Genomic DNA, 24,412 nt, shown 5'->3' on the forward strand with positions numbered 1-24,412 from the left:
CTTTCACATCGCTTGGTAGTGTAATCGTACTAACATATTCTCCCGACTGCTTATATCTATTAATTGCATTACTTTGACATGAAACAAGTAAGCAACCATCTTCATCTTTTACTACATCTGTGAGGAGATTATCTGCTGATATTCGTACTGTTTGTATCAACCCTGGTTCCTCTACTTTGATAGCCATTGGTGACTTCTTAATAAGTCTTCCATCAATGTTAACATCTATTTTACAAACTCCTGCACTTGTACACTTTCTTCTCACTATAACTCGATCTTCTTTGTCTTCTTCTATTTGATCGGCAACATTAGTTTCTCCCGAGGGCTCTGTCCAAGTTGCTTCCAGATCATTTACATTTATATCACATTCATCAGTTTTCTTGATTTTAACCTCAATTACTTGATCGGTTGTCACACACTCAGGCGCGTCTAATTCAAGAGATATTGCTGCTTCTGATGTTTGTATTACCATTCCAATATCCTGCAATGAAGCATTCTGTTTTTTGTTTTTAACAAGATTGATGTCTACATTATCATCAGGTATTATCGTTGGTGCTTCTTTAATTCTATTCTCCAGCGCTTTGCTAATGCTATTAGCAGATGACATTGCCAATGCTCCGTCACTGTCTTCTAGTTGACGAAGCAAACAAACGTCTGTAGTTATATCTGTTATAGTAGTTGTTAGTTTCGCTATTTGGAAATCAGTTACGGTCTTTTTCTGGTTGTATATTGTCTTTACTTCCTTTTTAAGTGTTTCTCCACTTTCTTTTATCCTTGCTACCATTTCCTCTACATGGTTGTCAATATCATCCAAACTCCTTTCTTTATTTTTTTCTAATCTCTTATCAATATCCAAAATTACTTCAAGATCTTCATTCAATTTACTCGTACACTGATTAGCAGCTTTTTCCAGTTCCACTGATGTTTCTTTGAGGGTTTTTAACTCATCTGATGAAAGGCCTACATGCATCATGTGTTTATCCTTCCCTTCCCATTGCTTATGATTCGTGATTGAACAGTGAATACAAATGGGAATTTTGCATATTTTGCAAAATGAACTTAAAGGTTCATTGTGGATAGAACACAGAGGTGGATACGTTGCAATGATGTCTTTTACACTCATAGATCGGACATCTTCCACTGATTGCAGCTTGTGATTCTCGAATGTTCTAATGTTCTTATGATGACCACTGCAATGAAGGCACAGAAATTGTCTGCAATCCTGGCAGTAGTTTTCAGATTTGCCTTCTTTGCCACAAACACATTTCATCTGATCTGCATTTGTGAATTGTTCAATTGTTTCCAACAAATTAATCAACGAAGTGTTTGGCGGTAGTTCATGTAGACCCTCTTCTGGAATCGAACACGATTTGGAGCAAGTTGGGCAGGATAATAGTTCACCATTTCTGTTCACCCAGTCTTCGAGACATTTTAAACAAAACGTATGATGACAGCTAAGGTATTTAGGATTGTTAAGTCTTCCTTCGCATATGGCACACTCAAGAACATTCTCATCAATAATAGGCCTACTACTAGCATGCTCAATATCATCTACGAGAAGCGTATCAAGCTGTTCCGAAGCCATTTTATATCAGTGTTCTGTGAATAATAAATTCAATCAATAATAGAGGGCTAAAATCTTGGTGGAATGCGTCTACTTTTAATCATCATTTCCTACCCCTAGTCATAAAGGCAACCTGAGGGGGATATATAATATGATGAATTTGTCGATTTTATTCTTAAATTTAACGAAACCATCTGAATATACATAGGAAAAACAAAGAAACAGTATGGTACAGAATTATAAATAAAAATAAAATGTTTCAGAAAATGAAGGCAAAAGCTCTGAAAGATGTTGAGTTGGGCGAACCTCGACAATAAAAAAACACCCAATTAAAAAAGAAAAGAAATGCATTGAAGAAAATAATAATAAATTCCATACGTTAACAACAATGAAGTACCTACGGACACAGACATAATAATACTATAAAATATGAATAACAAGAACAAAAATAAAATCTGTTGGTACTGCAAAACGAGACATGACCGATTACATAGAGTTCGCATGAAAAAACGTCTGTAAAATCTTATTTATAATTTGTTATTTTTTTTATTCTTCTTCATAAAAGTAGTAATTCTAAGGTGTGGTATTCGGGATAAAGTTGGTTAACACATTTAGAGTTAAAATACAAGACAGGTGCGAAAGAGAACTATTGGCAATCTAAGGTTTTGGGTCTTAGGTTTTGTGATCCGAGGTTTCGTGACACCCTGTGCCGCACCTACGCCACCAGGAAGTTATACTAAATAATGTTTTACTTGAGGCCTAGTAGGCCTACACTACTTGTGTTATTGCTTTTTTCTTAATCTTAGCATTAACACAACAATATATTATTATATAAAAATAGTTTATTAATAACTAGTATTACATACGAAATCAACATAGGCCTACCGTGGTTTAAACACTTTATTCGACAAAACTAAAAAGAAGATATGAAATTTCCAAAAAATATTTTATAAAGGTTTTGGAAATTCCAATATAGGCTTAGTTTGTTTGTTATTTAATTTGATGCTTAAACATGATTCCAACGTAAGCGGCGTATGTGATTTGCACGAGCGAAAATTAATGTTCCGTATCATTAAATGGATATAATTTTATTCGATAAAAGATAGACTACTATATTAAATTAAACTAGGCTGGTTTCACTCCACCTCGTCAATTTTTCAACCCATGAAATATTCTCAGCCTCCATTCTTTCACATTCATTATTTGTATACGAAATTATAATTTGTATGCCATTTTGAATTATTTGTGTTAAAATAATGATAATAAATTAATTATATAGGTCTATCAGTGGCGGATACAGAGGGGGGCACACTCTCCGCACGCCCCCTATAAATATGGAGAAAAAAATTATCCTACCATAAGGAAAAACAATTGGGGAAAAAACGTAAGAGTAAAGTACTTTCACTTTTGATTAAACACATTGTTTCAGCGCCGTGCTAATTTTACTTTTTATTAAAGGTCATAATTGCCGTTGCTGTCTGTAAATTTCTAAGAGTTGCGAAATGAATTGCATATTTTCACCTGAAAAATAAACGCATTTTGGTCCCTGGATGTAACATGATATTGACGCGTGTATCGTACCCATACAGCGAGCTGGGGCACGAACGATTCGTACAAAGGACACCGCCATACAACCGCGTAGGCCTACCATTGTTTATATTAGATCGCTGGCAGTCAGCAAGCATAAATAAAAGTGTATATACGTCAAAATTGGAACGCCGTGGTTACTCCTACAGATCATCCTCATAAAGAATATTTTAATAATAATATAGTACACTAACTGTGATAACTGTGTACTGTAGTATAAATTATAGCAACCGATTTTTTTTTCTAGGGCACCCACCCAACTGTATCAATACCTATTTATATTTATATATTTAATTTCCCCATTAACAAATTGATGTATATACATATTGAGCTATAATAAGCATTACACTTTGCGCTTTTTTCGGGGCTTCCCCTAGATGTACGTTCACATTGAACTTGAACGCAACGCAATCAAAACTAAATACTGAGTGAATAAAATCGGCAACAAAATGTTATATCGTCCTGTAATTAGTCACGTGTGTTTATTGGAGGGAAAAAGTATGATCATTTTGCTCATTGGTATAGCATGATACATATGAGAGTGTCTTTTCCTGCAAATTAGAGGTGCCATTTATTAGGAATTTTATGTGCCATCTGGGGCGTCATTTAACAAAGTTTGCTTCGCTACGGGCCGGTCCTGTTGACGACCCGGGACAAACACTTTTTTCCGTCATGTGCAAATTTTGACGTTTTTACTCAAATTAGGCCTATGAGGAAAATGTCACCCTTTAATAGGCTAGTACTTTATTTTTTATATTTAAAATATCAATTTGCCATTTCCGACCATCTAGAGGTGTTATATTTTAAAAATCTTTAGTTGGTGTGGACTCTCTACAGTTGCGTCCTAGTAGGTCTAACCAAGTCAGGCAGGTTTCAGGCTCTTCAGGCCTATGGTAGTATTAGTTAGTTAGCTCTCTCATAAAAGAGCAGCCCTTAAACCATAGAAATATCCAGCTAGTGTCTGGGAGGGTTTAGTTTTCTCACTCGGAGCTGAAGTCCCGTAAGGCAGTTTAGTGAACTTTGTTCTACTTTTCTGGCAACTTCTGCAGCAGATCTAGTACCAGTCGTATTGGTTTCCATTCCACTGGACACTACTAGTAATGCCGAGAGGGGATTCCTGATAATTGGGCAGCTCAGGATTCCATATATTATGCCCTGGCATACTTGGAGAGGCCACTCCAACTTTGTTTGTACAAAGGATCAACACGGAGATCGTCAGTTACCGGTTATAAGTCTGTTGTCCGATTGGCGTAGGACTTGACGCCAGGGGTCGATCTCGACAGTGGGAGGGATTATTTAATTCCATTGAATAGCTACCGCCCGCCTTAAGCTGGGCAGCCCCCAGCCAATTAGGTGCTATTCCGCCACCGATTGCTTGTCTCACTGGGTGCGTGGGACTTATGGTTTTAATTAGCCTGACAGGCAGTTAGATTGAATGTACCCAAGACAAAAAGAAAAATTAGACTTATATTTATACATTAATGTTCAAGATTTGTACAAACGAATGATTAACCAATATTTTGTGACGTCAATGATAAAACAATACATATTATAGTAAATCGATGTTTACATTCATTTACTTTTTCAGTGAAGCTTTAAAAGGAGCTTGGTTGATATACTTCATACCCTTACAATTTGATAGTATGCTTTTGTTTTATTATTTAATTGTCGTTTTAAATGAAAACAGAATTGACAGTATTACAATGTAAACGGTATTTATTAGACGTTAAGATCTCTTTGAAGGATAAGCTTCCAACAGTATTAAAAGAATAAATACATTATTGTGGTATAACATAACTTTATTCAGCAATTAGGAAAGCTGGTATATTTGTATTATAATTTAAGACAGACAATGTGGTTTCATTTATTTTAATAATTAAATATTTTTACCGTGTGTCCACTTACCACTGCAACTCTTCGTGGATAATAAGATAAGATGGACAATCCCGTTGGATTATCTAGTTCATCTTCTTCATACTCCTCATCATCAATTCTTTTAATGAATTCCCCAGAGTTGTTGAAGAGCTGTAGTTTATGATTACTAGCTACTATGATATTGTCATCATCATCAACTTCTATTCCTATTGGGTACATCACCTGACCATCGTCATCACCCTCATTAATAATGACTTTAGGACCTCTTGTTATACAGTGATCCCGTGATGATACAAGAATGTTTTGTCTTGTAAGGGCAACATCGTGTGACCAATTTATATTAGATACTTCTTGGATGGTCTGACCGCTTTCAATATTAAACTTGATCACACCATTATAATTACAGACATACACAGTATTCATTACTTCATTTACATGTATACCTTCTGGATTATTCAACTTTCTCTCACCAACTGATTTGACAACTTCACCACCCATGGTGCATATCTTGATGCTCTTAGAATTACCCCAGTCACTGAATGCTACGTTACCATTCTTCATTTTAAACATTCTGTTCACCTTCACATCGCTTGGTAGTGTAATCTTATTAACATATTCTCCTGATTGCTTATATCTATTAATTGTATTACTTTTACATGAAACAAGTAAGCAATCATCTCCATCTTTGACTACATCTACAGGTTTAAAATCACAATCACTATCTGTCGGAATTCGTACAGTTTGCATCAACCCTGCTTGCTCTACTTTGATAGTCATTGGCGACTTTTTAATATGTTTACCATCAACACTAACAGCGATCCGACAAACCCCTGCATTTGTACATTTTCTTCTCACAATGTAATGATCTCCATTGTCATCTTCTATTTGATCAATGTTAGTTTCTCCTGAGGGATGTGTCCAAATTGCTTCCAGATCATTTACATCTAGATCATATTCAGCAGTTTTAATGATTTTAACATCAATTATTTGATCTGTTGTCACACACTCTGGTATATCTAACTCAAGGGATACTGCTGCTTCCGATGTTTGTATTACCATTCCAATATCCTCTTGTAATGAAGCATTCTGTTTTTTGTTTTTAACAAAATTTATGTCTACATCATCATCAGGTATTGCTCTTGGTGTTTCTTTGATTCTTATGTCTAGTGCTCTGACTATGCTATTTCCAGATGATATTGCCATTGCTCCGTCTCTCTCTTTTAGGTGATGAATCAAACAAATGTTTGTATTTATATCTGATATTGCTGTTGTCAGTTCTGCTATATGGAAATCAGTTATTGTCTTTTTCTGGTTGTATATTGTCTTTACTTCCTTTTTAAGTGTTTCACCACTTTCTTTTATTCTTGCTACCATTTCCTCTACATGGTTGTCAATATCATCCAAACTCCTTTCTTTGTTTTCTTCTAATTTCTTATCAATATCCAAAATAACTTCAAGATCTTCATTCAATTTACTCGTACACTGATTAGCGGCTTTTTCCAGTTCCACTGATTTTTCCTTGAGGGCTTTTAACTCATCTGATGATAGGCCTACATGCACCATGTGTTTATCTATCCCTTCCCATTGCTTATGATTCGTGATTGAACAATGAATACAAATGGGAATATTACATATTTTGCAAAATGAACTTAAAGGTTCACTGTGGATGGAACAAAGAGGTGGATGCGTGGCAATGATGTCTTTTACACTCATAGATCGGACATCTTCCACTGGTTGCAGCTTGTGATTTTGACATATTCGAATGTTCTTATGATGACCACTACAATTGAGGCACAGAAATTGTCTGCAATCCTGGCAGTAGTTTTCAGATTGGCCTTCTTTGCCACAAACACATTTCATCTGATCTACATTTGTGAATTGTTCAATTGTTTCCAACAAATTAGCCAACGAAGTGTTTGGTGGTAGCCCCTGTAGACCCTCTTCTGGAATCGAACAAGATTTGGAGCAAGTTGGGCAGGATAATAATTCACCATTTCTGTTCACCCAGTCTTCGAGACATTTTAAACAAAACGTATGATGACAGCTAAGGTATTTAGGATTGCTAAGTCTTCCTTCGCATATGGCACACTCAAGAACCTTCTCATCAATAATAGGCCTACTACTAGCATGCTCAATATCATCTACGAGAAGCGTATCAAGCTGTTCCGAAGCCATTCTCTATGTTCTGTGAATAGTAATCAATACTAATTTAATGAAAAGTTTTTCTTGCATTATTGGGACTATCCATCGAAAAGCTTTAAAAAAAACTCATCAAACTTAGGCCCTCCTGGTTACCTGCTTTTTTCTAATCATGAGTAAGCTAGCCACAAGGGCAACCGCAGGCTTACCTTTAGCCATATAGGCCTATACAAATATGCCACACCTACGACATTTATAATAGCTTTAGCTGTTTTTTTCCTTATTAATATACACTCTAGACCTACAACTATACACACACAACTCACCCTAGCTATTAGTTCCTCTTCTTAAATGTATGTACTTGTGTGCGTAGAACAACATAAATTAATATAACGACAGGTATTATATTTTACTCGCGGAACAATATATAATAGTGCGGAAATTACATGTAGTTTATCTATTTTATCTATTTGAGACGCTTCACCTTTGGAACGTTGCACTCGTGATGCTGCCTACAAAAACAACCCAGTAACCTTAGAAAATGTTTGGACATTGGACCTCGAAAGAACACTGTTCTATTATTGCCCGGATACTGTTTTAGATTTCAGACCACTGTATATAAAATAAAGGCGCTTTACTTTTATTGATATGCTTATAAAAAAACTGTAGGCCTATTTTATATGTACTGGCATTTATTGGCGTTAGGTATCATAGTGCTTCCTCAGGCCTAAGGTAGAGGTTTATCTGTGTATAAAATAATAAGGCACGATATTATGAGGTTTAAACCATGTAGAAGTGGTTTAAGGTCCACCTTTTTTTACCAGGCTTAATGTTACACGTATACCACCTTATAGACTATATCAAAATTATGGAATGATTACCAATAATATTCGCTGCAAATCACAACATTACATCTCCCTGTTTAATTGTCTTGCTTGGTACATCTGTGGGCGACATGGACTGCTGATGTTTCGCCATTTTTACTCTACACAGCTCACTATGTCGGTCGGTTGGTCGGTCGATTGTTCGGTAAACACTAACTTGATCACGCGATTGCAGCCATGTATATGGCCTAGTAGTCTGTCCCTTTTAGTTTGCTGTTTTGATGGATTTTTGATGTACAATATTTTGTAAGTATCAAAGCACTTTATTAAAAAAAAAAGAATTTTCGATACAGTGTATGCATGAGCATGTGTAGTACTATAGATTATTAACAAAATGTAACTACAGTACGTATGTGTTTGTTATATATTTTATTCACTACTGTATAAACATAAACCATGGTAGATAATTTAACTTAAACAGTCCTAAAATGTAAATTAAACACAATCAACAGACGTTGACGTTTGAGACAATGGGAGACCAACTGGCTCATTGTTTTGTTAGTATTTGGTTACATTAGGAGAGTTTACCGTATAAATAAAAGATGAAAACTACGTTATCTACAAAAATAGCCATATATACACTAATAATACGAACATTCACGGCGGCGACAGTTTTCAACTTCATTATACGTCATCACTAACTAGTCTGGTGTAATTACACGTCAACATTTATATCAATATAATTGAAAGCATTAGTATTAACATTATTATACTACTACTACTAAAAAAAATTTAAAATACTGTATAATCAAGAAATGTTACTTGAGTTACTTTATAAAACCCAAAATTGTCACAAGTCTGGTGTCTCAGACCATTACTTAAAAGAACGCAGTACAATTTAAAATGTCCATTAATTATGTTACAGTACTAATATATTACAAAAAAAAACACATCAACGTTGAAAATAATACTATAACTCCAGAAAACCAATGAGAAATCATTGAAAACTTACAAAAGAGCTATAGAACACGTTTACAAAATGGATGATAAAAGAACCAATAAAGTAATTTACTTTATTGGTTCTTTTATCATCCATTTAAAATCGAATTGAAAAGACATTCTAATGCGGGACACTAACTACTACCTCAGTTTACAACACCAACTTATTTATCACCTTTTCTAGCAAACAAATCCCTATACAAGTCATAATACAGTAGTAGGATTGTAGGAGCTTCTCTTTGATCATGGAGGAATAAAATAATATGCCTTGTATTGTATACATTATGCTTTGACTAATGAATGTTTATTATTGTTTACAGCAATTTTACATTGAAATTCTTCACAATATATTATTAACTACAGTAGGCCTATTATAATACAAATATAGGTCTAATAATAATGCTTTTATGAAATATTTAAACATTATGAAGTTTTTATTCTACACGTGTTATTTGTAGTTTATCCTTCAATATGTTTGTCTCATCAATAATTAAATATTTGAACTGTATTGCCATTTAACAATGCAACTCTCCGTGGATAAGTTGATATGATGGATAATCCACGTGGCTGACTGCACTGACTGACTACTACAGCCGGAGATACTACTGTACCGAGACTAAGACCTCCTCCAAAACTACTCATTTTAAGATATACTGGCTGCTTTTCAAAGAATTCTAAATTATTATCGATTCTTTTAATAAATTCTCCAGATTTACTGAATAACTGTAGTTTATTTTTACTAGCAACTATGATATTGTCATTATCATCAACCTCTACTCCATTTGGATTCTTCACCCGACTATCACCAGAACCAGAACCGATAATGACTTTACTAGACTGCCCCTTATCATTAAGTAGGTGTATGCCGTCGTTATTCAATATAAGAATATTTTTTTGTCTTGTAAGAACAAGATCATAACCCTTGACATTTTGTTTTGAAATGGTCTCGCCACTTTCAATATTAAACATGATTATACATTTTCCATTACATACATACACAATATGTGTTTCTTCATCCACATGAATACCACATAGACCATTCACCTTGTTCTCACCAACTGATTTAACGATCTCACCTCCCATGGTGCATATTTTAATGCTCTCAGTTTTACCACAGTCGGTGAATGCTATGTTACCATTCTTCATTTTAAACAGTCTGTTAACTTTCACATCGCTTGGTAATACGATTTTACCAACATATCCTCCTGATTGCTTGTATTTGTGAATTGCATTGCTTTGGCATGAAACAAGCAAAGATTCATGTTTATCTTTAACTACATCTATGAAGGTGCTATCACTATTTCCCGGCATTCGTACTGTTTGGATCAATCCTGATTTCTCTACTTGGATGGTCATTGGTGACTTCTTAATGGGTTTACCATTAACCCTAGCATCGATTTGACAAACTCCTGCAGTTTTACATTTTCTTCTCACAATATAATAGTCTCCTTTGTCCTCTTCTATTTGATCAGTGTTAATTTCGCCCGAAGGTTGTGTCCAAGTTACTTCCAGATCATTTTCATTTAGATGACATTCAGCAGTTTTAACGATTTTAACCTCAATTACTTGATCTGTTGTCACACACTTTAGTACATCTAATTCAAGGGACACTGCTGCTTCTGATGTTTGTATTACCATTCCAATATCTTCCTGCAATGATACAATTTGTTTTTTGTTTTTAACAAAGGTGATTTCTACATTATTGTCCTCTGGCATTGTTGTTGGTGCCTCTTTGATTGTATTACCAAGTGCTCTGATTATACTCTGACCAGTTGATATGGCTGCTGCTCCGTCACTCTCTTGTAGGTGATGAAGCAAACACATGTACGTATTGATATCTGATAATGCTGCTGCTTGTTCCACTATTTGGAAATCTTTCATTTTCTTGTTGTATATTTTCTCTACTTCTCTTTTAAATGTTTCTCCACTCTCTTTTATTCTTACTGTCAATTCTTCTACATGATTGTCAATGTCCTTCAAACTTTTTGCCTTGTTTTCTTCTAATTTCTTATGGAGATCTAAAACCACTTTATCCTTCATTTTTTCTATACATTGATTGGCAAGCTTTTCCAGTTCTGTTGATGCTTCTTTGAGGGCTTTAAATTCATCTGATAAGTTTACTAACGGTGTGTGTTTTTCAATTCCTTCCCATTCTTTGTGGTTCGTAATTGAACAGTGAAAGCAAATGGGAATATTACATATTTTGCAAAATGAACTTAAAGGTTCATTGTGGATGGAACAAAGAGGTGGATACGTTGCAATGATGTCTTTTACACTCATAGATCGGACATCTTCCAATGGTTGCAGCTTGTGATTTTTACAAGATCGAATGTTCTTATGATGACCACTGCAATTGAGGCACAGAAATTGTCTGCAATCCTGGCAGTAGTTTTCAGATTTGCCTTCTTTGCCACAAACACATTTCATCTGATCTGCATTTGTGAATTGTTCAATTGTTTCCAACAAATTAGCCAACGAAGTGTTTGGCGGTAGTCCCTGTAGACCCTCTTCTGGAATCGAACACGATTTGGAGCAAGTTGGGCAGGATAATAATTCACTATTTCTGTTCACCCAGTCTTCGAGACATTTTAAACAGAACGTATGATAACAGCTAAGATATTTAGGATTGTTAAGTCTTCCTTCGCATATGGCGCACTCAAGAACATTCTCATCAATAATAGGCCTACTACTAGTATGCTCAATATCATCTACGAGAAGCGTATCAAGCTGTTCCGAAGCCATTTTATATCAGTGTTCTGTGAATAATAAATTCAATCAATAATAGAGGGCTAAAATCTTGGTGGAATGCGTCTACTTTTAATCATCATTTCCTACCCCTAGTCATAAAGGCAACCTGAGGGGGATATATAATATGATGAATTTGTCGATTTTATTCTTAAATTTAACGAAACCATCTGAATATACATAGGAAAAACAAAGAAACAGTATGGTACAGAATTATAAATAAAAATAAAATGTTTCAGAAAATGAAGGCAAAAGCTCTGAAAATGTTGGGAAACATCTTGATTTGGGCGAGCCTCGACAATAAAAAAAAACACACAAATAAAAAAGAAAAGAAATGCATTGAAGAAAATAATAATAAATGTCATAATCTAAAATATGAATAACAAGAAAGAAAATCTGTTGGTACTGCAGTTCGAGACATGACCGATTACGTAGGGTTCGCATGAAAAAACGTCTGTAAAATCTTATTTATAATTTGTTATTTTATTGATAAAAGTAGTAATTCTAAGGTGTGGTATTCGGGATAAAGTTGGTTAACACATTTAGAGTTAAAATGGGTGGTGAGAATTAAGAGAACTAAATTGGCAAACTAAGGTTTTGGGTCTTAGGTTTTGTGATCTGACGTTTCGTGACACTGTTTCCTGTGCCGCACCTACGCCACCAGGAAGTTATACAGTACTAAATAATGCCTTTTTACTTGAGGAGGCCTAGTAGGCCTACACTACTTGTGTTATTGCTTTTTTCTTAATCTTAGCATTACACAACAATATATTATTATTATAAAAATAGTTTATTAATAACTAGTATTACATACGAAAGCCTACCTTGGTTTAAACACTTTATTCGACAAAACTAAACAGACTAGGCCTATATGAAATTTCCAAAACATATTTTATAAAGGTTTTGGAAATTCCAATATAGGCTTAGTTTGTTTGTTATTTAATTTGATGCTTAAACATGATTCCAACGTAAGCGGCGTATGTGATTTGCACGAGCGAAAATTAATGTTCCGTATCATTGAATGGATAGAATTTTATTCGATAAAAGATTGACTACTATATTAAAATAAACTCGACTGGCTTCACTCCACCTCGTTAATTAAAGCAGCAGTCAATTTTTCAACCCATGAAATATTCTCAGCCTCCATTCTTTCACATTCATTATTTGTATACGAAATTATAATTTGTATGCCATTTTGAATTATTTGTGTTAAAATAATGATATTTAATTATATAGGTATATCAGTGGCGGATACAGAGGGGGGCGCACTCTCCGCACGCCCCCTATAAATATGGAAAAAAAATTATCCTACCATAAGGAAAAAAAATTGGGGAAAAAACGTAAGAGTAAAGTACTTTCACTTTTGATTAAACACATTGTTTCAGCGCCGTGCTAATTTTACTTTTTATTAGAGGTCATCATTGCCGTTGCTGTCTGTAAATTTCTAAGAGTTGCGAAATGAATTGCCTATTTTCACCTGAAAAATAAACGCATTTTGGTCCCTGGATTTAACATGATATTGACGCGTGTATCTATATATAGTACACTAACTGTGGTAACTGTGTACTGTAGTATACATTATAGCAACCGATTTTTTTTTCTAGGGCACCCACCCAACTGTATCAATACTTACCTATTAAATTTATATATTTAATTTCCTCAAAAAATTGATGTAAATACATATTGAGCTATAAATATGCATTACATTTTGCGCTTTTTTCGGGGCTTCCCTTGAACTTGAACGCAACGCAATCAAAACTAAATACTGAGTGAATGAAATCGGCAACAAAATGTTATATCGTCCTGTAATTAGTCACGTGTGTTTATTGGAGGGAAAAAGTATGATCGTTTTGCTCATTGGTATAGCATGCTACATATGAGAGTGTCTTTTCGTGCAAATTAGAGGTGCCATTTATCATGAATTTTATGTGCGAGAGTACTATTTCCGGCCATCTGGGGCGTCATTTAACAAAGTTCGCTTCGCCACAGGTCCTGTCGACGATCGACCCTGGACAAACACTTTTTTCCGCCATGTGCAAATTGTGACGTTTTTACTCAAATTAGGCCTATGGGGAAAATGTGACCCTTCAATAGGCTAGTACCTTAGTTTTTATATTTAAAATATCAATTTTTATACATTTATAATAACGTGAGAGTGCCATTTCCGACCATCTAGAGATGTTATATTTTCAATACTTTCACAAAATCCTGGATCCGCTCCTCTATATCATATGAAACTGTAATAGTTCGATGGTATTATCCACCATTGGCCAACTGGTAGTAGTAGGTACAAATGTGTCTATTATAACTAGATAAACTAGCTGAAGACATTTTGCTTACTTTCCTACTCATCAATTCCATCTATAATAGTCCATAGAAAGTTGACTGCAGCGACATGTTTTGAAGAAATGCAACCATCATACACACTGTATTATCTATTTGCGTGTTTATGCTGAAATCTTTTGCATAAGATTGAACATTTGGTTTTGTCGAATACGAGCAGAGCTGATGAACTTTTTTGACAAGTTCTTTTCCGATCCCTGAAACAGTTCTTATTTAATGTTATCATTTAAGTTATAATTTGTAATTAATGTATGCTGCTTTTATTTCTTGAACTCTTTCTAAATAAATGTTGTTGTTGATGTGTTGATGTTATAAAACAGCTTTACATTAACAGTGTGACACGCACACACACTCGCCTCCCCCCAAAAAAAAAATCGAATTGAAAAAAAACAGAAATCAACCAAATGTACGCGTAGTAGGTTGTTTGCTTTTATTTTATTAACTATTCTGTAAAAATAAACCAAACATAATTCTATTCGTATAGGTCTATCTAAAAAAACACACTGCAATCAACAGGCTCAATAACAGACATAACAGACTCTTATGGTGTGCCAAATATGGTAGTGATATGACATCATCATGTCCATATATGGGCACATCGCATGTTGTTGTCGCATAATTTTGACAGAGTTAGACAGAGCTACAACTTTGAAGACCGTACAGAAGGTCGATACGAGGTTATCTACTAATATAGTATAACACCCATACTATAAACCAAAATAATGGAAATGAACGACTATGGTACTTTTGTACACTGTACTACTGTAGAAAAATTTAATTATTTAAAGGTTCAACAAAATTCAATTAAATTTAACAAATGCGTCAATTTTCTTGCGCCGCATACGAGTATACCATGATTAATAAATGTGGCGCCAATCATGCAACTACTGCTGCGGCGCATATGTATTAATCATGTTCATTATAAATCATGTTTATTTGAACACTTAGTATTAGTATCCGTTTTTATGTTAGTACAGTATTTAATACATTTATCCTACATCAAAATTAAACCTGTACACCATTCAAAGAACGCATTGTATAGTTCACAAATCTATTATATTAAAGTAGTAATACAGTAGTAGTTTACAATAAAACATAAAGTTGAAATGCTACTTTAGAAATAGAAAAAAAAACAGAAATTGAGGAATTTGTACAAACAAGGTAAATTGGCACTATTGTGGTTTTAAGTTCATCAAATCAAATATTTTATATTAATTTATATTTATACATTAATGTTCAAGATTTGTACAAACGAATGATTAACCAATATTTTGTGACGTCAATGATAAAACAATACATATTATAGTAAATCGATGTTTACATTCATTTACTTTTTCAGTGAAGCTTTAAAAGGAGCTTGGTTGATATACTTCATACCCTTACAATTTGATAGTATGCTTTTGTTTTATTATTTAATTGTCGTTTTAAATGAAAACAGAATTGACAGTATTACAATGTAAACGGTATTTATTAGACGTTAAGATCTCTTTGAAGGATAAGCTTCCAACAGTATTAAAAGAATAAATACATTATTGTGGTATAACATAACTTTATTCAGCAATTAGGAAAGCTGGTATATTTGTATTATAATTTAAGACAGACAATGTGGTTTCATTTATTTTAATAATTAAATATTTTTACCGTGTGTCCACTTACCACTGCAACTCTTCGTGGATAATAAGATAAGATGGACAATCCCGTTGGATTATCTAGTTCATCTTCTTCATACTCCTCATCATCAATTCTTTTAATGAATTCCCCAGAGTTGTTGAAGAGCTGTAGTTTATGGCGACTAGCTACTATGATATTTTCATCATCATCAACTTTTATTCCTCTTGGGCACATCACCTGACCATCGTCATCACCCTGATTAATAATGACTTTACGACCTCTTGTTATACAGTGATCCTGTGATGATACAAGAATGTTTTGTCTTGTAAGGGCAACATCGTATGACGAAGAACGTACTTCTTGGATGGTCTGGCCGCTTTCAATATTAAACTTGATCACACCATTACCACACCACACACTATTACAGACATACACAGTATTCAATACTTCATTTACATGTATACCTTCTGGATTATGCAGCTTATTCTCACCAACTGATTTGACAACTTCACCATCCATCGTGCATATTTTAATGCTATTAGTTTTACCGCAGTCACTGAAGGCTACGTTACCATTCTTCATTTTAAACATTCTGTTCACTTTCACATAGCTTGGTAGTGTAATCTTATTAACGTATTCTCCTGATTGCTTATATCTATTAATTTTATTACTTTTACATGAAACAAGTAAGCAATCATCTCCATCTTTGACTACATCTACAGGTTTAAAATCACGATCACTATCTGTCGGAATTCGTACAGTTTGCATCAACCCTGCTTGCTCTACTTTGACAGTCATTGGTGAATTCTTTATGGGTCTACCATCAATGCTAACATCGATCTGGCAAATCCCTGCACTTGAACATATTTTTCTCACGATATAATGATCTCCATTGTCATTTTCTATTTGATCGATGTTAGTTTCGCCTGAAGGTTGTGTCCAAGTTGCTTCTAGATCATTCACATCTAAATCACATTCGGCAGTTTTAGTTATTTTAACATCGATTACTTGATCTGTTGTCACACACTCTGGTACATCTAATTCAAGGGATACTGCTGCTTCTGATGTTTGTATTACCATTCCAATATCCTCTTTCAATGAAGCATTCTGTTTTTTGTTTTTAACAAGATTGATGTCTACATTATCATCAGGTATTGTCGTTGGCGCTTCTTTAATTCTATTCTCCAGCGCTTTGCTAATGCTATTAGCAGATGACATTGCCAATGCTTCGTCACTGTCTCTTAGTTGACGAAGCAAACAAACGTCTGTAGCTATATCTGTTATAGCAGTTGTTAGTTTCGCTATTTGGAAATCAGTTACGGTCTTTTTCTGGTTGTATATTGTCTTTACTTCCTTTTTAAGTGTTTCTCCACTTTCTTTTATTCTTGCTACCATTTCCTCTACATGGTTGTCAATATCATCCAAACTCCTTTCTTTATTTTTTTCTAATCTTTTATCAATATCCAAAATTACTTCAAGATCTTCATTCAATTTACTCGTACACTGATTAGCAGCTTTTTCCAGTTCCACTGATGTTTCTTTGAGGGTTTTTAATTCATTTGATGATAGGCCTACATGAAGCATGTGTTTATCCTTTCCTTCCCATTGCTTATGATTCGTGATTGAACAGTGAATACAAATGGGAATATTGCATATTTTGCAAAATGAACTTAAAGGTGCACTGTGGATGGAACAAAGAGGTGGGTAAATTGCAATGATGTCTTTTACACTCATGGATTGGACATCTTCCACTGATTGCAGCTTGTGATTTTGACATATTCGAATGTTCTTATGATGACCACTGCAATTGAGGCACATAAATTGTCTGCAATCCTGGCAGTAGTTTTCAGGGTTGCCTCCTTTGCCACAAACACATTTCATCTGATCTGCATTTGTAAATTGTTCAATTGTTTCCAACAAATTAGCCAAGGAAATGTTTGGCGGTAGCCCCTGTAGACCCTCTTCTGGAATCGAACACGATTTGGAGCAAGTTGGACAGGATAATAATTCACCATTTCTGTTCACCCAGTCTTCGAGGCATTTTAAACAAAACGTATGATGACAGCTAAGGTATTTAGGATTGTTAAGTCTTCCTTCGCATATGGCACACTCAAGAACATTCTCATCAATAATAGGCCTACTACTAGCATGCTCAATATCATCTACGAGAAGCGTATCAAGCTGTTCTGAAGCCATTTAGTAAATTTCTTGTTCTGTAAATAAATACATTTAATCAACAATAATTGAATGAAACGTTAGAGGCGTGTTTTTTAGCATTTAGGCCAATAGGCGTTTAAAAAACTCATCATACTTAGTTCCTTTTGGTTACCTACTCCTCTAGTCAAAGTAGGTTAGCCAAAAAGGGCATCGCGGATAGATATGATAGCAGGCTATCATGCCACACCTATTAAATTAAAGACTAGTACGATCAAACTTTCTTATAATTAGGCCTACGTCTGTTGCTGATTTCTTCTACAATAAGAAAAGATTATACTATTATATACAAATACCTTATTATTATTATTATTACATACGTTACATAATAATAATTATATATATATATATATATATTATAGGCCTACCGTGCTTAGTTTATCACTTATATTATTCGACAAAACTAAAGGTTTTGGGAAATTCCCACGTATGCATTAGTTGGTTTGTTATTTAATTTGGTACTTAACATGATTTTAACGTAAGCGGCGTATGTGATGCACGAGCGAGAAAACAGTTCATCAATAATGGCGTCCAAAACAACGATTGAAATGGACGCGGGAGAAAATGAAACGGCGACGGTATTTGTTTTTGATCGCAGAAGAGGAAATGCACCTGAAAAGAAGATACAACTGGCTGGACTTTTTAATTATGAAGCATTTAAACTGAGGATCATCAAGGTATACCGTTTTTTGTACGCACATCAGGCAGGGGGGCTACCTAGTTTAGTTAGGCCTAGCCTAGGCCTAGGGCCTACTATAATAATAGTACTAGCCTAGGCTAGGGCCTAGGCCTAGGCCTACCCCCACTAGGCCTAGTCAATTTATAATAAATGTAGGGCTAGGCTAGGTCTAGGAACTGGAAGGCTAGACCTAGCTAGTAATAAGGGTAGGCCGGCCATTTACGAGTAGGGCAGACCTGCTACTAGAGAGCGGCAACCGTAAATAATGTGACGTGAATTAAGATTTTAAATGTTTTCTTTTATTTTTTAGGAGTTCAATTTAACAGAAAAAGACCATTTTGTAATTGTAACAACAACACGGCATGAAGTGACAAATGAGACATATGGTAAAGCAAAGTTCCAACTTTATCCATGTTTTCACATGGATGTAAACAATCATTTCATTATTAATGTTCAAAATCATTATTCCACTTCCCCATGTTAGAACTTTGATGTTCTTTGGGGGGTTTGTATTGAACACACGGCCAAGCATGTTCAATAAGCAACCCAACCTTCCTCCCCATTAAATGACATTTTTCGTAATTAACACTACAGATACAGTGTTAAGATGCTGTAATAAGGCCCCAGAAAAACAACTCACCCTCCCTCTATAACATTCATTTTCCTAACCTTCGACTCTCTGAAACATGTTCTTTCAAAACTAGAATTTTTCTAAGGCCCTAAAGTCTTTCATGACTTCCATATATATATAATTCATTTGGGAAACCAGATATTTTTGGGCCATTAAGCGTGGTTCCCACTAGAACGCAACGCAGCGATGTATTGACACAAAGTGCTGTATTGCCTGATCACAAGTGGGAACTGGCAATGCAAACATCGCAGGTTTGATTTCACGCAGGCGGGGGAAAACACAATTAATCGAAGGGCATTTTCGTAGGTTGCATTACGTTGTGTCACTAGTGGGAACCGAGCTTAAGAATCGTTTTCTTACAGATACTTTGGTAGAGGACAAGGATACATTGTACCTCTTATTCAATGTCAAGCAAGAACTGTCTGCACCAGCCCAGGAGAGAGTTGACTATCAGCCGCACTATGACACACTGGTTAAAAGTGGCATGTATGAGTACTATGCCAGTGAAGGGCAAAACCCATTGCGTAAGTACACCACTAACACAGTTTAAGCTAATAAAAAATGTGTACAATACCGTTAAAATCACAAACAGAAGCCCATCTTGAAAAGTAGCCTCCCCTGCCCCAAGCCCCCCACCTCTTTGGTCTGCAAATATAATCTCAAAATGAAGCCCATCTTGAAATCAAGTGGACTTCTTTTCAGATAGACTATTTGAATGTTAAATGAACAAGGTGATTTAATGATAACTTGTGATGATGCAGATATAATGTTGAATTTATATTGTTCAATCATTATACACTTTAAAATGGTATTTTGCAAGTAATAACAAATTAACATAACTCCCATTCTCCCATATGACATGAGCAAAATATAAAAATATCACTTACAGTAGAAGCCATTGAAAGGAAGTCAACTTTTTAAACTCTTAAATTTTTTTTTTATTTTAAAAACAAATAATATGTATCTTTTTCTGCAGCTTTCGCTTTTGCTGAGTTGGTTGACAATTCTTTGGCTGCTACAAGTAACAATGTTGGCACAAGGAGAATAGAACTGAAATTGGTAACATGTTTTTAACCTTTTTATTAGATGATGCTAATAGTAATACTGTAGTTTCAATGTGATAAGAAAGTGTGGTGGGTCACCCAACATTGCTTCCATCCATCAAGGCTGTCACAGTTTATTTAATCATGTATTTATCATCTATGAACCACCAAACCAACTCAACAAGCCTCTCTTTAACAGTACAACAATAGTAATCTTGCCAACCACTATTTTGTTAACACCAAAGCTACTGTATGTAATTTATTAACAGGTGTGGTGGGTCACATAACAATGCTGGCACTATGCACAGTTTATATCAATACGTCATACCCATTTGTCGTCTATGAACCTTCCCCGCCGAACCAACAAGCCTTTTTTTTACCTACTATTGTAGTAATCATGTCACCCACCTTTAGTTGACACCCAAACTCAATTTTAAATCTATGTAATTTGTGGCTAGTCATTTGTGTATCTATAATATAGGAATATTGGCTTTTATACAACTACATTCAACATGGTACATACAACTAACCTAGCTTTACTGTACAATTGCTAATAACTCTTGTATTCAATTGAATGTATGGTTATCTTACAGTTCTTTGATGATTCTATGGGTAAGAACATGATAGTAGTTTGTGACAATGGACAAGGAATGACCTCAAGGGCCTTACAAAACTGGGCTGTCTACAGGCTGTCAAAGTTCATACGCAGAGATAGAACTGCAGAGAAAAACATGTGAGATTATACTTTATATACATGTATATGATAACTAGATGTAAGCTGAGCTAAATTCTGTCACCTCAGCCCAAACATGGTTTAGCAATGGACCTGTAGGTCCCCGGAAATTGCATTATAATTTATTTGAAGGGTACTCTTGCGCTTTGATGATCCACCGAAATTCAGAGCAGTCCATGGTTTCTCCTTTGTAAGATTTTACATTACATCGCGATGGAAACTTTATCTTCACATCAATTGCGTTTGGTATGGTTACGATCATTTTCAGCAAGTTCAAACCACATAGGCCTAACTCATAACCATGTACAGTAACATCAATCACCATTCATCATCTAGACATTTCACTGTTTGTTATAAACTTCGAATTGCTAATCGGAATACAATATTTTTTTTTTAGTTTCTTAAGCCACCCCACAGCCTTTAAAAATTGTTTTCTGGCCCCAGCGGCACATAGTTTGCGTAACATTGGCTTAGACCACGGTGATACAACAAGCTTGGTTTCAATATTTTAGTCAATAACAATTTACTTGCAATCAAAAAATAAAACTGAACATTTTCTTTTTAGGGATGGTGAAAGCAGTAATCAAGTTATAATGCCACGCTCTCTTAATAGCGACATATCATATTTTGGAGTAGGGGGAAAACAGGCTGCATTTTTTATTGGATGCTCAACAGTGGTACGTTTAGTAATATTGCCGTACAAGAATGACAAAGCAAATGTTTATATAATATCTAAACTATGTTATTCTAGCTTATTCCCTGCCTTTTCTTTAGTGATAGTCTACTTCCTTTATAGAGGGATAGCTGGCTCATGGAGTTGTAACTTAGTGGTTATGATGCTTGGCTACCAATCCAAGGGTCCTGGGTTCAAGTCCTGTCATATTTCAGGATTTTTTCTAATGACAATTTACAACTCCACTCCCAAAGACATGTAATAATACTTTGTTTATGTAGAGCATCTTGTGTATATGTTTGTTTTATGAATGGGATTGCCACCTTTAAGAAGGATAGTGAATGAGTGCGCTTATGGTTATCCTTGGCAATTTGCCTAAATATAAAAAACAAACAAATACATACTTAAAGCGAACAAGTGCGTTAACATAAGTGTTCCCAAAACTACGCTGTTTGCAAATGTTGACGTCATCCGTTAAGTTGAGGTGCGAAATCGGCATATTGTTTGTTATTAAAATGTGGTTTAATAATAAACAAAACAAATTGCTCAGTTATATTAATTTTTTGGGTGTTTACTTAGATGATCTCAAAGCCGAAAGGTTCGAAAGATGTTCATGAGTTGACTGTATCCAAAGAAGAGTTTGAAAGAAGGGAAAGAATGAGGGAGTCTATTTACAGTGGATACATACATAACAGAAAGGTATACCAAGTATAAAGCCAATGCTAATACAGTAGTATATGTCTACTGCTTGATACTGTACTACAAAACCAAACTTTTTTTAACAAAAAGTTCCATAGCAAAGTTTATAGGTTGTAAAACTATTTTAGCTGAAAACAAAGTTTCCACTAGGCTAGGCCTAGATACGTCTACAAGAGAACTTTCGGCGCAAAATACTTAGGCAGTGGATTGTTTGTCTCTTTTAACTATAATACATTGACTTATTTTTTATACTACCATTTGTTTATCTCTAGCCCGGTGACATTAGCCATGTTCCTCCTGAAAGTAAGCACATGCAGAACCTAATAAAAGAGGAGCTAGGCCAAGAAAGCTTCACAAATATAGCTATATCTGGGATAGAGAATAGGCACATTCAATATCTCAAGATGGATTTCAAAGGATGGTGTAAACAGCTTGCGTGAGTAGGCTGTTTATAAATATTGGTTATATATATACTGTTTACTGCAATAAAGAATGTTCTCACTAAATATATTTTTCAATATAGTATATATATGCAGGTAGTTACCTATTTTATGACACCCTATTTTTAGCAAATATCTACAGTATATTTGTCTTTACACTTACATAGTCGTGACAGACTTTTTATGATTTTCTTTTCTATGTATTCATATTTTAGATCATTCCTTAATATTCAATTATTTTTTGTCTATTCCCAGGCATATATACCACTACTACATTCATGGTCCTAAAGGCAATGAAGAACGTTCCTTAAGCAGTCATCAAAGAGCACCTTCTCCATTCAAGAACTTAGACATTGATGTTACACTTTACGAGAAGGGTAAACCCCCAAAAGAGCAGAGCCTGCGAGACATCGACACCGATCAGCAAACGCAGTTTATTCGATCGTCACCAGATAGTTTTGAGTTTCGGGCAAAAGTCGAAGGAACCGGGATCGTAGAAGGAATCTTGCGGTACCATCCGTTTCTGTATGACAAAGAAACGTACCCTTCAAGTACATCATACAGAAGTGGTGAGTTTTCTGTAGAACCAACAAAAATCTCTGTAATAGTTGACTTGATGATGGTACTGTCTTCTGGTCATACTGTATTAAGTCTACACTATCAAAATTTATTTGACAAAATAATGTGATGTGCCCATATATGGACATGATGATGTTATATCACTACCATATTTAAGCATATCACTACCATATTTGGACACATCACACTGTTTTGTCACATACAGTTTGATAGTGTACTGTAGATAGAGCTTTAGTGAGCTTTCATTGCGATGTGCTTCTTGAGTTGATTCCATGAAACATTCTAGGTCCCGATAAACACGTTTTTTGCAATCAAAATGTTTTTCCTGAAAAAATAATTGTTTAAATTGTTTTGTTGAATATGTTAATGTCACATGATAGTTATTAATTATTGAAACTTCCTGAAAAAACTGTAATGTACACACAAAAAAAATGATCAAATTGATCATTCAACACTATTTTGTTTAACAGTCAAAATATTTCCTATAAATCCTCACAAATATTCACAATCTGGGGAAAAAAGAAGTATAAAAAAATAATAAAAAGAGAGACTGCTTCTAGCAAGTCATTTATACAGTATCTTATTTACATTTACAATTCACAAGTCTCTTAAAATTCAGGTATATTTATTGTCTAGAAACAATGCCACAAAAAGCCAGAAGGCAGAAACAGTAACAGGTTACAATACAAAAGTTAAAATTCATAAGAAAATATGTACAACATTTTAAAAATACAATTTTATTTCTCAGCTTTTCAATTTGGTACTGAAGGTAATCATCATTTGTTTCTCTTGTTTGTGTATCTTCATTGTATTTATTTATTTCATGCGTATCCAAAAGCAAGCACGAATTCACAAATTACAGGATAGATAAACTATTTTATAATTGATTGTGCTTATAAACTAAGTCTCACTTGAGGCTTAGGAAGTGGAGTTGAAAGAGTTGTGAGTTACAACCCTGGCACCAGGTCAGGATTGAACCCCGGATCTTGGGATTGAAAGGCAAGCACATTAACCAGCAAGCTACAGCTCCACAT

At 34.8% G+C, this 24,412-nt stretch overlaps 3 protein-coding genes across 3 annotated transcripts in view; 1 reads left to right on the plus strand and 2 right to left on the minus strand.

Moving 5' to 3' along the window:
* Positions 1-9,103: 9,103 nt before the first annotated feature.
* On the minus strand, positions 9,104-12,634 carry LOC144840252 (E3 ubiquitin-protein ligase TRIM71-like). Its single transcript, XM_078696010.1, has 2 exons — positions 12,558-12,634; positions 9,104-11,744 (listed from the first exon to the last, which is right to left on the minus strand). The coding sequence occupies exon 2, from the start codon at positions 11,728-11,730 to the stop codon at positions 9,472-9,474; it is 2,259 nt and encodes a 752-aa protein (XP_078552136.1). The 5' UTR covers positions 11,731-11,744; positions 12,558-12,634; the 3' UTR covers positions 9,104-9,471.
* Positions 12,635-14,598: 1,964 nt separating this feature from the next.
* Positions 14,599-17,883, minus strand: LOC144840004 (uncharacterized). Its single transcript, XM_078695618.1, has one exon. The coding sequence runs from the start codon at positions 17,881-17,883 to the stop codon at positions 15,697-15,699; it is 2,187 nt and encodes a 728-aa protein (XP_078551744.1). The 3' UTR covers positions 14,599-15,696.
* Positions 17,884-18,317: 434 nt separating this feature from the next.
* The window catches only part of LOC144839919 (structural maintenance of chromosomes flexible hinge domain-containing protein 1-like), a 29,926-nt gene continuing 23,831 nt past the window's right edge, over positions 18,318-24,412 (plus strand). The window contains exons 1-9 of the mRNA XM_078695500.1: positions 18,318-18,578; positions 18,891-18,966; positions 19,574-19,735; positions 20,188-20,270; positions 20,848-20,987; positions 21,553-21,664; positions 22,240-22,359; positions 22,632-22,795; positions 23,055-23,368. Coding sequence (XP_078551626.1) covers positions 18,396-18,578; positions 18,891-18,966; positions 19,574-19,735; positions 20,188-20,270; positions 20,848-20,987; positions 21,553-21,664; positions 22,240-22,359; positions 22,632-22,795; positions 23,055-23,368 — 1,354 coding nt within the window. The 5' untranslated portion in view covers positions 18,318-18,395. The remainder of the gene's footprint in view (positions 18,579-18,890; positions 18,967-19,573; positions 19,736-20,187; positions 20,271-20,847; positions 20,988-21,552; positions 21,665-22,239; positions 22,360-22,631; positions 22,796-23,054; positions 23,369-24,412) is intronic.

The sequence above is a fragment of the Antedon bifida genome, chromosome 4 (genome assembly GCF_963402885.1).
Source record: "Antedon bifida chromosome 4, ecAntBifi1.1, whole genome shotgun sequence".
NCBI lineage: Eukaryota > Metazoa > Echinodermata > Crinoidea > Comatulida > Antedonidae > Antedon > Antedon bifida.